The sequence below is a fragment of the Otolemur garnettii genome, unplaced genomic scaffold, assembly GCF_000181295.1.
Source record: "Otolemur garnettii isolate 467f Iridium unplaced genomic scaffold, OtoGar3 scaffold00064, whole genome shotgun sequence".
In the NCBI taxonomy this organism is placed as follows: domain Eukaryota; kingdom Metazoa; phylum Chordata; class Mammalia; order Primates; family Galagidae; genus Otolemur; species Otolemur garnettii.
The window spans coordinates 8,147,556-8,161,458 of NW_003852459.1; the positions used below are offsets into that span (position 1 = coordinate 8,147,556).

General features: G+C 43.4%; 1 protein-coding gene across 2 annotated transcripts in view; it reads left to right on the plus strand.

Annotated features, from left to right (window-relative positions):
- The window catches only part of KIF5C (kinesin family member 5C), a 142,130-nt gene that overhangs the window by 104,015 nt on the left and 24,212 nt on the right, over window positions 1-13,903 (plus strand). For both annotated transcript variants that reach the window (XM_012807127.1, XM_023515032.1), the window contains 4 exons: window positions 1,211-1,386; window positions 8,117-8,185; window positions 10,043-10,249; window positions 12,674-12,820. In XM_012807127.1, coding sequence (XP_012662581.1) covers window positions 1,211-1,386; window positions 8,117-8,185; window positions 10,043-10,249; window positions 12,674-12,820 — 599 coding nt within the window. The remainder of the gene's footprint in view (window positions 1-1,210; window positions 1,387-8,116; window positions 8,186-10,042; window positions 10,250-12,673; window positions 12,821-13,903) is intronic.

Below are 13,903 nucleotides of genomic sequence, written 5' to 3' on the forward strand. Positions count from 1 at the left end.
AACCATCATGTGATTTGTTTATATTGAGATAAATGTGCACCGTTCAAGCAGGTTCCTTGAGGCATGATATAGATTGCTAATGAAACCACAGATTAGGGTCTCAGTTCTATCTTTTTTTGAAAAACTCCCTCTGGCTCAAGGCAGTTTTTCTGGGGAATTTTCACACAATGGATTTTGTAGGCTAAGAATCAGGGGAGGCTCCAAGCGTTGCAGACGTTCCCACTACTGACTGTAGCAAAATGAACTGATGGCAAACGCTGGGGTGGAGAAGTCGGTTGGGTTTTGTTTTGCTTTCCAAGAAGATATTTGAGAAACTCAGTGGACAGGTGGTTTTCACAGGATCTTTCTGATGCACTGTGTCTTTGCAAGGTGATTTTCTTGTTGGGGATAGCCACTGGCCGTCTTGGAATTACCCCCTTTTCCTCAATTTGCATTGTCAAATGTGGCAATTCTGCCATGGAAGGCCCAAAGAAACCTACCCCGCAGACTGAGAAGTGGTCCGTAGGGTCCTTGCATGATGTCTGGACTGGCTGCTTTTGCTTTCCTAGGACTCGCTGACATCACAGGAGCTTATTCTATTTGAACTCTCTAGCAGAGCCAATTAATTCTTGCTTCCTGGGGGCCAGAGTCGTGGTAGAATATATGTTTGTGCAGTGCTAGTTTTGGGTCCAGGGCCACCTTGACTTCCCACATCAGACTGAGAGGATTTGGGCCCTACAGGGCGCTATTGAGCAATGCCAACATGCTTGTTTGGTTGTTTCCATGAATGGAACAGTAACATAATTAATTGGTAATTAGGATGCCCTAGAGGTCTCTTTCCCTTTGAATCAGTCTCTAGAAAGAATGTGACTCTAGAGAAGCCCCAGATATTCCTCAGCAAAAGTGAAATGCATGTAAAGAATTGAGGCATGTCTGCCTGGCGGGGTAGCGCCTGTGGTTGGTGGAATCAGTTTACTTGAGTGATGCCTTTTGAGAGAGGGGGAGTATTATATAGTTCTCTTTTTCCTTAGACTAGTTTCGGTCAATTAACCAGGACCTTTTCTTGTCAAATAGAAAGAACACAAACACCAACTATAACTACACAGTAGCTTCTGTATTGTGTCCTCTGTGTGTATATTTCTCACCAGGAGGGACTATTTTTAGAACTCTTCCGGGAGGGTTGCGAGCTCAGTTTCCTTCATCCCCAGCGCCTTTTGGCTGCGTTTTACAGGAGAAGCCGTGCCTGAGGATGAACAGATCAGTGCCAAGGACCAGAAGAACCTGGAGCCCTGCGATAACACCCCCATCATAGACAACATCACGCCTGTTGTTGCCGGCATCTCCGCAGAGGAGAAGGAGAAGTACGATGAGGAGATCTCCAGTCTCTACAGACAGCTGGATGATAAGGTGTGTGGGCCGGGACTCAGAGGGCCCGTGCAGCTGTGCAGGGCCGCAGGCCGGTCTCTATGCCTGTCTTCCCGCTCCCTAGCCTCGCTCCTGGTCATGAACACTCGGGGAGCTTGATTCATGTGCAGTGTGTGAGAAGAGTGGAGTGTTGCGCTAGAGAGACAGGCCCGTGCTATTTAGTCTTCATTTCTAGCGTTGCAGGAAGATGAGGCCCAACGGAGAGAAAGAGCACCCAAACACCATAGTTATAAGAGGAAGGGCTTTTATTCATCGGCCGGGAGCTTACGGCATAGAAGATTTCCAAATGGCTGCGCTCGCCCACTGGCTTGGTCTTTCCCTTTTTATTGACAGTCAAAAAGTTCCACCCCACAGGCACCCTTCCCATTGGCCAGTTTGAATCCAGCAGGAGATGCTACTCCAGCCCCTACAGAACTACAGGATTTCACAGAACTTGGAAATTTCCAAGTTCCAGGGAGTTAAGCCTCTAAATTCCCAAGAGCTGAGTCACCATAGGGAGGGCCCTGCAGGTGCATCCTCGTGGTCTCCCTGAGAAGACCTGTTCTCCCAGACCTCGCCCCTCTCCGGTATCCTCTCTCACTAGAAGTTGGACTGTGCTGAGTGTGCAGGTGGGTGTGAGTGTCTCTGATCTTTAAGTTTCCCTTTCTTCTCCAGGCCTACCCCTCACCTCTAGGAAACTCCAACAGAAGTCCCAGCTTGAGATAAGGGCAGTGACTCCCAAACTCAAGCACGTTCTTTAATCATGTAGCCCTGAGGCCCTGGGGTGAGGAACCAACAGTAGTGTGTTCTGATGTCTTAACTTTATTGGTGAAGCTTTTTTTCAGGGGCTTACTCTTAAATGAAGCAGTTTAAACATGTTAATTGGAGATGTCCAATTTTATGACAAAATAGTCATGTGAATGAGTAAGTTGGAATATGGGAAAAGAGACCTTGGAGAGCATTGTATCATTCATCCTCCAATCAAGGCCGGGTTAGCGATCCCAGAGGCATAGGAAATGAAATTGATGTTTCTCATGATCTTGGCATATTGCCCTTGGAATATTCTAAATCCTTTCAGTTCATTTCATCAAGGTTGCTGATATTTTTAGTCTGATTTAATCTTTTCTGCTGTCTTCAGCTCAGAGTGCTTGGGGACACCTCCGGCTTGGATGAAACAACTTTGTTATGTTAACGTTGCCATTAATCTTATAGGCCTCTCTCTTTGGGGTAAAGCTCAGAGTCTGGTATCACCTTTCCAAGCTGAATGTGACTGGTGGCCTTAAGGAAGCTAGCTCTGCTCTTTCTTTTTTTTGGTTCTAGGAGTTTGCATTATAACTATAGCATTGAACTGGGGTCACTCTACGCTTCTGAAAACACATTTAATAAAACGTTCACACCCATGAGCGTTGGGTTACTTGCCCTTTGGGGGCTTGGCATGCTGTAATCTTCCATTTCTAGGCAGGTATTTTACATAAAACCTCAAGTGAAGGAGATGAAAAAAGGAGATCAATAGCAAATGAACAGGATATACAATTTCTTGATTTCTCCAAAGAACTGCCGTTATTTAAACAGTAAAGGAGGTTAGACTGTGTGCAGTGCTTTCCCTCACTTTAGACTGATGGACTCGTTTTTAATAACCACAGACCCTGGCTCTGTACCATGTTCCCGTGTATAGGCACCTGCTGTGGAGTCAGGATCATTTACCTGGCGGCTCAGGGAGCTTTCAGTGATCTGAGAGAGAGACTGTAGGTCTCCCACCTGGCTTCTGAAGTATTCTTTTGGTGTCTAGAGAGCTGGCTACAGAGTCTCAGTCCCTTAGAGGCTAGCCCAGTGCATTTTCTGCGTCATCATTCTCCATAGCATATGCCTTGAAGCCCCGTACAGCACACTGTTCAGGTTAGCCTCGGTGGTCGGTCACAGGGCGATGCTGAGAGACATTATTTTTTGGAGACAAAGCTTCAAGCTGTCCCCCTGGGCAGAGTACCGTGGCATCGCAGCTCACAGCAACCTCCAACTCCTGGGCTCAAGCCAGTCTCCTGCCTCCGCCTCCCAAGTAGTTGGGACCACAGGCGTCCGCCAGAACGCCTGGCTATTTTTTTTTTTTTTTTTGGTTGCAGCCATCATTGTTGTTTGGCGGGCCCGGGCTGGATTTTAACCCGCCACTTTAGGTGTATGTGGCTGGCACTTTAGCCACTTGAGCCATAGGTGCCGAGCCGATGCTGAGAGACATTGGGAGAGGACTGTGCCCCAAAGCCTCAGCCTCACAGGGAACCCAAGCTAATAGTTTGCTCTTAGTAACTCTGCCCGAGGACTGCCTGGTTATGTCTTACTAGTTGTCACTCTTATGTGTCCACCCCTTAAAGGTGCTAGGGGGCATTTCTGTGCTTCTGATGATGTGGGTAGTTTGATACTAGAGAATCCATGAGGTGGGACATGGCATCTTCATAGATTATTGAGTAAGGTGACCAGATTTTAATATTGGTAAAGCCGGACACCATTGACCAGGGGCTGGGGTGGGGTGGGGTGGGGTTCTTAATTAAAAATTTGGTCTAAAAAACAATTTGGTCTATATGGAGCAGTAAAATTTTTCATAGAACGCAAAAATAGTACTGTAATATTTTTTTTTAAATTGCAACATAAGTACAGTTTACAAATATAATACATAAAAAAATTATGTATAGTATAATTTTATTCTTTGGCATATTTCTCATTTGAGTGAATTTTTTTTAGTAGATTGCTGTCATTGTTTAAAAGGTCATGAAATTTTTCACAAGAATTTGTTAAATTATATTTTACATATAAAATGGGCTTTCAAAGTCTCAACACTTAATTGTGATTTTTCTGATGTCCACACTTTATTTACCACGTAGAAAAAACACATTCAGTCACAGCATTAGTTCCTGGTAAGGACAGTGCCTATCCCACAATTCTTAGTGCATTATTGTATAGAACATGGTTTGTTTCAAAATCATGAAATATTTTTAACCGTTTGTTCTCTATTGTGATTTTTGTTGATGCCCAAGATTTAACCTTTTCCTTATCAATATATATTTTTAATAGTGATACCTCATAAGTCACAAGCGTCACTTTCAAGGCCGGCGCTAGACTTTTTGCCGCCACTATAAAATATAAATAATATGAGTACTGTCTGCTAAATTCATGAAATAAATAAATTACTTACCTAAATTATCTGAATAGCTGATTTGTTGACATCACTTGTTTAACTAGCACTAGCACGCAGTATGATGTGTATTGTCTGAGAGACAGTTACAAAATGTTTTCGTTGTTGCCAATGCCAAGAAATGCCATTCATTAAGTCCAAACAATGGTGGTTGAATTCTAACAACTGATCAACAATGCGAACTTTGATAAGCAGTTCTCGATAATCAGTTCTCAACAATTATTTGTTGTTATTATTAAAGTTTAACATTATAAAATTAACAAAAATAATATAAAACTCATATCCTGGCAAAGTGGCCACATGGCAGCCGAAAACCGTATATTCCCTTCCCGTTGTCCCGCTGTTCCCTAGCTTGTCGTGCATTCTTTCCAAAAATCGGGACTTTTTTAAAACGCTGCAGGACGCAGGACAAATTGTTAAAAATCAGGATTGTCCCACCAAAAGCGGGACGTCTGGTCACCTTATTATTGAGTGGTAGAGTTGGAAGTATCTAGGTCTAGGTGAGACCCTAGCCCAGGGTGGTCACATCACTTGTCCAAGTTTACATCACCCAAGGTAGCACAGCTGGCATGAGGTTACATGTTTTCTGACTCCTACTCCGGTGCTCACCCCATTCTGGCCTCAGCACTTTAAATAAAGAACTACCTGGTCAAACCTGATGAACCTGTCTGGGGCATGGAGGGGGATGTCCTCACCGTTTCCTCCCAGCTGCCTGCCAGGGGCTGTCACTAGGCAGTGCTGTGTGTCGGTGGAGGCCGTGGAGGCACACTGCAGTCAGACCTGGACCTGACTGCTGAGACCTGGCTGACTCCTGTGCTGCTGAGTAAGCTTTTCTCTTTGCACCTTGAGGCTCTTATCTGTTATTGCCTTTTATGTCAAAAGGTTGCCCCAGGGATGAAAAGTTCTAACTTAAACAGGAGCTCGGTAAATACTACTTCCTCTCTTTCTGTTGGGTCTTCTCCTTCTGGGCTCTGTTTGCCTGAAGGAGAAGCATGTCCTGTGTGGTGTGGAAAGGATAGTGGTGCCCAGGTGGGCTCTCAGCAGAGATATAACATGAGCTTGCCTTTCACTTATTTTTTTTTTTTTTTTTTTTTGAGACAGAGCCTCAAGCTATCCCCCTGGTAGAGTGCCGTGGCATTACAGCTCACAGCAACCTCCAACTCCTGGGCTCAAGCGAGTCTCCTGCCTCCGCCTCCCAAGTAGCTGGGACCACAGGCGCCCGCCACAACGCCTGGCTATTTTTTGGTTGCAGCCGTCATTGTTGTTTGGCGGGTCCGGGCTGGGGATTCAAACCCGCCACCTTAGGTGTACATGGCTGGCGCCTTAGCCGGTTGAGCCACAGGCGCCGAGCCGCCTTTCACTTATTCTATGAGCCCTCTCTGATGCTACCAATCAAATTTAAGTAGGTGTATAAGTTGATTGCTCATTACACTGATTACCCTTGCGACTAAAACACCTTTATGATTAAAGGTGACCAGTGATCTATTTACAACCAGGGTTGACCAATTCCTATTGATAGGGCTATGCATGTAATTTCATGCATAAGGAAATTCAAGTGCAAAAGTATTTTCTGAAAAGTGCTTTGAAATCTGTTATCCTTCTTTTAGAGTTGGCATCAGAGTGAGTATGCTTTAGCATGTTGTAAGAGGCGCATTTGAATATATACAGACTGCACAGAATACCTTATTTTGGAAGTTTGGAAGACTTTAACAATCACAATAGACTACACGACTTCTTTAGAGAAGTTGTCTTAATAATGGGTAAATCTTAGATTCAAGTGATTCATGTTCTTTATAATAGGCTCTTTATTCTTCCCGGGTGGGACCAGGGTTCCTGGTTTTTCCCTGTGCCTTGAAAGTCGCTGCATCCTGTTAGTCACAGGTCAGGGAGGAAGCCTGCATCTTCAGGCCTTGAGTGAGCACAGCATAAGAGCTGAGGGTTCACAGCACCATCTCTCTACCTCATGATTTATATCCCACATAGTGGTTATTCATTTGTCCCAGAAGAAGAGATGGTGGGTGGCTTGGCCAAGTGAAATTCTTTGGGTAATTTATGTTAACATGTTAATATTTAAGTGTTGTAGAGCATAATGACAAAGTTATTCCTGTTAACTGACATGCTAAGTTTATAAAGTAGAAGAGAAAAATATGTCTATAAGATAGTCTTCTAGTTTTAGAAATACCATTTTTTTTTTGGAGGTTTCCTCTGGTGTAATTTCCCTTAATCTTCTGCCAGAAAGATGATTTGGGAGGAAAGTAGAACCATTAAAGAAACATTGATGTAAAAAGTTCAGTAGAAATAGGCTGTCTTTGAGCAGAGAAGCGAGGCCAAAAGATGTTCTATATAAAGGAAAAGGAGCTATAAATCCTGCACTATTGATTTTAGCATTTTCCTGCTGCGGGGAAAGCATTAGTTTGTGACACTGTGTTAATTGATTCAAATGCAGGCGCACACACCACCCTTACGTTTACCCCTCTTACCTCACCCCTGCAAAAGGCAGAAAGCACGGTACAGGTGGGTTGGTTTTGGGGGTTTGTTTTTGTTTTTAAAATGATCTGCTGAAGAGAACACCGGGGCAGGATCTAGTACAAAGGGGAGCCCCGATAATCCTGAACTGCATCGGACTCTGGGGCTTAGACCCTAGAAGAGACATCAGAGACGCTCCTATTTCTAAGGGGGAGAGCCGGTTGGAAGCCAGCTTGTCATTCTTCATAGGCTGTGCTTTCAATTTCATTTGAAATCAAGAAAACAGTGCAGCGAAGACTGCGTTTCCTCCGCCCTAGCCGGCGCCGGGGGGTGGAGGGGACAGGCGGGGGAGGCCGGCAGGGAGCGCCCTGGCTTTTGTGTCAGCGACACCTAGCGGCAGAAAATGAGAGTGAGGAAGAGGATTTGCTTTCCCTCTTCAGTGACAGCCCAGAGTAAGCTTAATGCTTCTGCCGCAAGAAAATTAACTCCCAATCCAGAGGGAGATGTGCCAGCGCTAAAGGCTAATTCTCTAGCCAATATTTTCCCCATTTCCCTAACTGAAAGATTTGACGTAGAAACAGTGGTCTTTCCTATGTGTCATGTGTCAGCGTTCCTGGTCCCTGATGTGTTGGACAAGATCTGGGACATTAGTATAATATAGTATAATTATATAATGTAGTATAATATATAATTATTATACATAAATATTATATAGTTGGTTAGAGATTCTTTCCCTTAGGTTTTGTATTAGGGATTTGTTGGTAACACCTTAGGATTGGGGTGGATGTCTCCATTGGAGTCCTTTTCAGTTCTTATACCCTCAATCTCTGATTTCTGGATGAGCAGGAATTGTGTTAAGTGTGTAGGATATTACATTTCCCAGAATATCCAGCTGTGTCGTCAGCTGGGAAAGGTGGATAAAGAGGTATTTTAACCAGATGAGATCTCAGAACCGGTCTCTCTCCTGTGGAGGACCACCGTGCCGTTCTCTCCATCTTGTTAGAGTATCTGACTGTTGTTGAGAAACCAGGATATCGACCATGACATAACTAACCCCAAAATGTTAAACCTGATGTTTTGTTTCAGGATGATGAAATTAACCAGCAGAGCCAGTTGGCTGAAAAGCTAAAGCAACAGATGTTGGATCAGGATGAGGTAAAGAGTGCAATACATTTTTTTAGTAAAGGTTTAAAAATTATTATTACTCTTTGTTGTTGATGTTTGTGGAACATCATGGGGAAATTTGTTGGTAGATTTCTTTTCAGTGCCTGTTAAAAGCTGATTTTCCCTGAATTTAGAAAATTAAATGTCTGACTTTATAGAACTCTGGAACTGTTTTGTTTTTGTGTGTGTGTTTTTCTTTTTTCTTTTTGAGACAAAGTCTTACTCTCTTGCTCAGGCTTAGAGTGCTATTATGTTAGCCCATCTCACAGCAATCTCAAACTCTGGGGTTCAAGCAATCCTCCTGCCTCAGCCTCCCCAGTAGCTAGAACTGCAGGCTCCCACCACAATGCCTGGCTTAGTAGAGACAGAGGTCTCACTCTTGCTCTGGCTGGTCTTGAACTTCTGAGCTCAAGTGATCTTCCTGCCTCAGCCTCCCAGAGTGCTAGGATTACAGGCAAATCCATGAGCCAGCACTGGGCCCAGCTAGAGCTCTGCGCTTTTGAGAGTGAGTAGCCGGTTGCTACACTTGGTCCTGGAAGAGCAGAGACCTTTGGCTTGGTAGTTGGAAAGGATGATTCCTCACGTCCAGTACTCCTATGTCCTACTGTTTTAACCTATTTCAGTTTTGCAAGTCAGTGGACTCAGGTCTTTGATACAGGCTGTGTTCTTCTGCCATCCGGCAGGGAAACCAAATCAAAGTAGAAGATAGAAAAGGGGCAAGTAAAGGGAAGAGGGGCCCCAGTGCTAGGTCAGCATATATGGGATACACTAAAAAAGGAGACAGATTCTTTTCAGTCTCTCCCAAAGGCATTCAGTTTGCCAGTAAATGTTTTTATTATGCTGTTTTGTTTTTTTTTTTGCCAAGTGTTCTACAGATTTGAACCTAAACAAAGGACAGTCAACCAATCTATCAAACATAGATGACTGGTAATTCCCTCGCTGAGAACCATCTAAGTACTGTTCCCTTTTGTGCTTTGTTGCTAAAATGCTATGAATTGGGTCACATGATGCAATGACAGCAGGTGTTTTGGCTTTGTGTCCCCGTCCAGCACTCCTGGAACAGAACTGTGTAGCCATTTCCTTCCTCTTCCTCTTTCTTCCTCATCATCTCTGCAGAGCAATAATCACCTCGTCCGCCCAAACCCTTCCCTCAATAGGGAGATAATCTATTCGTCTGCAATCAGATGAGCCACATTGAGTTCTGCCTGCACTACAGCCGAAGCTTTCCGTTTGCTTAGTGTTTTCTGCCCTCTACCCCTCATTCTACTCCATTGCTTCCCTAGCATTGGCACTGATGCCTGTGATGAACTTTTCTTTTTCTTGCTGTTAAAACTCTTTTAAATGCTTTTTTCCCTATATTATCAAGGCGATATCTATTGATCGTAGGAAAATCTGAAAATGCAGTAGAAACAAAGATAATGAAAGCATGCACAAGCCCAGACATTCACTTTTAAACTATTTATAATGTGAAATCTCCATAATGTTAAAAAGGCTGTGTTAAGTGTTATGTGTATTACAGCCTTTGCAAATGATTCCCCCATCTTTTGCTTAATGTGTGGAATAGCCAACCGGTTATAAAGTACTACAGAGCTTTTTGATGTGTAATTCACACTTTGTGTTATGCCTGTACAGCTCTAAATTAAACAAATGAACAAATAAAACCCCCAGGTTTTTGAAATAAGATTTTTTTTTAAATTTAGTATCTGGACCATACAGTGGGGTTTTCTGTTATCCTGAACTTTTACAACTTGTTTTCTTATATCTGATTTTGAAATAATTTTATTTTGGATACAGCACATAATATTTGAACATTGCATTCACACATTCCATGCCATTTCATTTCCCCAGCTTTTAGCTTCTACGAGAAGAGACTACGAGAAGATACAAGAGGAACTGACACGTCTCCAGATTGAAAACGAAGCAGCCAAAGATGAGGTTAAAGAAGTTCTTCAGGCCCTGGAGGAGTTGGCTGTCAATTATGACCAGAAGTCACAGGAAGTGGAGGATAAGACCAGAGCCAATGAGCAGCTGACAGATGAGCTGGCCCAGAAAACGGTTGGAGCATTGATGTCTTGGGGGTGGGACTTCCTTGGCTGCCATTCCTGTACCTATATTGCTGTTTGTGGATACTGTGTAGGAGGGTCCCTCTTTGAAGGGACCTCAGGGAGAATTAATTTAAGTCTATTTATCAAGAGAATGTATAACATTAGCATGGATGCTTTGTAGGAATAGTTAAAAGAATTCAGACTTTGGAGCCAGAAAAATCCTAGTTACCATTTTTAAAAAATTTTTTTAGTTTCAAAATATTATGGGGGCACAAGTGTTTTGATTATGTGGATCAGCACCCAGATAGTGTTCATTGTCATGAAGTTACAGATATGATTTCATGACCCTTAGGCCTCAGTCAGGATCTTAAAACTTTTAGAGTCTTCATTTCCTTCTCTATAAAGGGATAATAGCATGCCCCTTGCAGGGTGTGAAGATTAGTGACAGTTTATGTAAAGCACTCAGCATAGACCTGTACATATGCTCCAATATCTAGAAACCAATCTCAGTGTGTTGCTATTAATAGGCAAGAGCGGGGGACCCACAAAAGGTACGGGCTTTGCTCTTCTTTTTTATACCTCCGTTAATGAAATCCATTCCCTCCCCTCAGCTTCTTGTCCTGTTACCTTCGGGAGCCTGGGACTAAGCTGTGCCTGTTTATTTGTAAGGCATTGCTTCAGTCTGCACATTTTCTTCTTTCCAGCTTCTCCAAGTGAAAGATGCTCTGGGTTCTGCACAGTGTACTGGGGGCAGCAGGGCCAGTGAGCATTTGGCACGGTGGCTGGTGGTGGGATGTGCCCTTTTTTATTTAGAAAGTAGGTGGTGGAGAGACCGAGTGGCTGGAACCTGCTGCCCTTGGCACCTCTACCCAATGGCCTGGTGTCATGGGATTGTGCCCAGCCTGCTTTGTGGAAAACATCCAGTCCTCCAGAGAAGGAGAAGCAGCAGATGGTGCAGGAAAGCGCTAATCTGCCGCCCGCGGAGCTGATAGGAAACGCTGCTCCCTCCATACATTCGGCGGCACGGAGGAAGACTTCTCTAATGGTTTCCCAAGATGGGGACTCCTGCTTCTGTGGATTTTAAAAATAAGATGAAATAAGCAGTTGGCAATGCCAAACAAAATAAACTCATTCAGAATTTACTTAGGAAAGGGGGAGATTGAGCTTTTCTCTGCTTAGTGTTTTCTGTAGAATTCTCCCAATTAGTCCTAGGATTGTTTGCTTCTCAAAACAGTGTCATATTTTTCATAATACAGTTCTTATTTTCCATCAAACTAAAGCTCTATTTGACTGGTTTAGAGTATTATTTTTAGTCAGTGCATTAAAATAGCTGCACATGGAGGAATTGCATAGATGTCTCTACATTAACCTCCACAGCTTCTTGGGCAGGGCAATTACTTGTTTGTTGGCAGACTTAATACCAAGACACCCAAAATTGGCTATTCTAGTTGTAGGGAGAGTTAGTTAAGACATGTATGTTTTGGCAACATACATGAAGGATGAGAAAGAGATGAGTTTGTTAAAGTTTCACAAGAAAGCAGAGCTTCTGCCACATATGAAGACTATATCTTCATTTGAACTTAACTCATTTGGAGAAAAGATGAATAGTGTTTAATTCATCTTCACTGTGAAAATCAGACTTTTTCGAAGTGGTTCTGTAAAGTTATTGATATTCCTCTGGACTGTGTATTCCAGATCTCTCTATTTTTATGAAGTTAGGTGGGAATATGGAAGTGGCCCAGGAGCACATTTGTTTAGAAATAGAGGTGGGGAAGTACGTTTAGACCCTGAAATAAAACAGGGTGGGCTGAAACAGAGCATCTGGTGAAGCAGGAAGATGTGACCAAATGTTCTTAACCAAAAGGCTCCTTTTTGGGGGGCTTTATTTTTGAGACAGAGTCTCACTTTGTCACCCTCAGTAGAGTGTTGTGGCGTCATAGCTCATAGCAATCTCAAACTCCTGGGCTCAGGTGATCCTCTTGCCTCAGCCTCGTGAGTAGTTAGGACTGCAGGCGCTCACCACAATGCCCAGCTATTTTTAGAGATGGGAGTCTCGCTCTTGGTCAGGCTGGCCTCGAACTCCTGAGTTCAATGATTCACCCACCTTGCCCTCCCAGAATGCTGGGATTACAGGGGTGAGCCACTGTGCCTGGCCCTGTTTATTTCACTGACCTGGAAATTGTGTCATCTGTGTAGACTATATAATAAGGTATTAGGTCATGTGATAAAACTTGTCGCTGTGAAGTTCCTCTCCTTACCAAAGAGTATGCGGTGCTATGCAGTTTGCTTTCAGAGGATGTTGAACTTCTTACGTTGAAGTCAGGAGAAAGGAGGAGAGAGCTCCATCCCACGTGATGCGGCTGTTCTTTGTAATGTGGCATGTATGAAACTGATGGGGAATCCTTTTAATTTGTTGTTGAATTTTGTTTTTCAGACTACCCTGACAACCACACAAAGAGAGCTGAGCCAGCTACAAGAGCTTAGCAACCATCAGAAAAAGAGGGCTACTGAGATCTTGAACTTGCTGTTGAAGGACCTGGGGGAGATAGGTGGAATTATTGGTACCAACGACGTGAAGACGGTAAGCCAGCCTTGTTTTATCGTCTCTACTGCCCTTATTGTGTGTGACTCTAAGTTAGCAGGGGCTGTGTTTTTATTGTCAGAAGCATTCAATGCTTAATACCATGCTTTACATCCATCATGTGCCGGGTAGCTTGTGAATGGATAAAAAAAGGACTGATGGAGTGACTCAATGGATGAATGATTGTTGGGATGAGGATGAGGAGAAAAAATGTAATTTCAAAGCTAGGGAATGTCTTCACGTTTTGATTGGCCTTATGTAAATTGGTTTATTCCTCAAGCCTGCTTGCCAGTGCCCCACGAGTTTGGAATTGGATCTCTTAAGCCATAGTTCTAGTCTCAGAAGTGTTGTTTTTCCTTTTCTATAAGAACCCAGTGGAGTGAAAATTCTCCAACCAGTCACTATGAATTAGAAAACCTTTCAGCTGAGACTAATAGGATTCTAACAGTGGCTTAAGAAATAAAACCACATTTAATTATTCACCATATAAGAATTCTAGAATCTTGCTATTCAGGGTGTGATCTAGCTCCCTGTAGGAACTTACTGGACCTATATCCCTTTGGGCTTCCCCACAGACCTATGGAGTCAGAACCTGCATTTTAACAAAATTCTCTAGGTGATTTTTGTGCTTACTAAAGTTTGAGAAAGAAATTTTGGTTTGATGCAGTGGTTCAACACTGTCAAGGACCCAGGCCTTTTCTCTGTTTCCTTTCTGCTGACCTCAGCCTGCTTCCTTTTCCTATCCTTAACATTTAGCCTCATGGCACAAAAATAGCTGCTACAGCTCCAAGCATTACATCCCTATCAGCCACACCCTAATGGACTGAAAAGGCTAACTCCTTTCATCTGGGAAGGAAACAGATCCCAGAAGTCCCCAGTGGACACACCTTCAGACTTCATGGGTCAGAATTGGGGTCACATGACCACCCAAACTGCTGGGGGAAAGCAAAAGGGACTAGGATTATTGTTGTAGCTTAAGCCAGTTTTGATTAATCTCCTGGGGCTATACACATTGGTGCTTTGGATAGCAAGGAACTAAGAGAGGTGGGGGAATATGAGTGGAATAAAACTATCCAGAAGCTG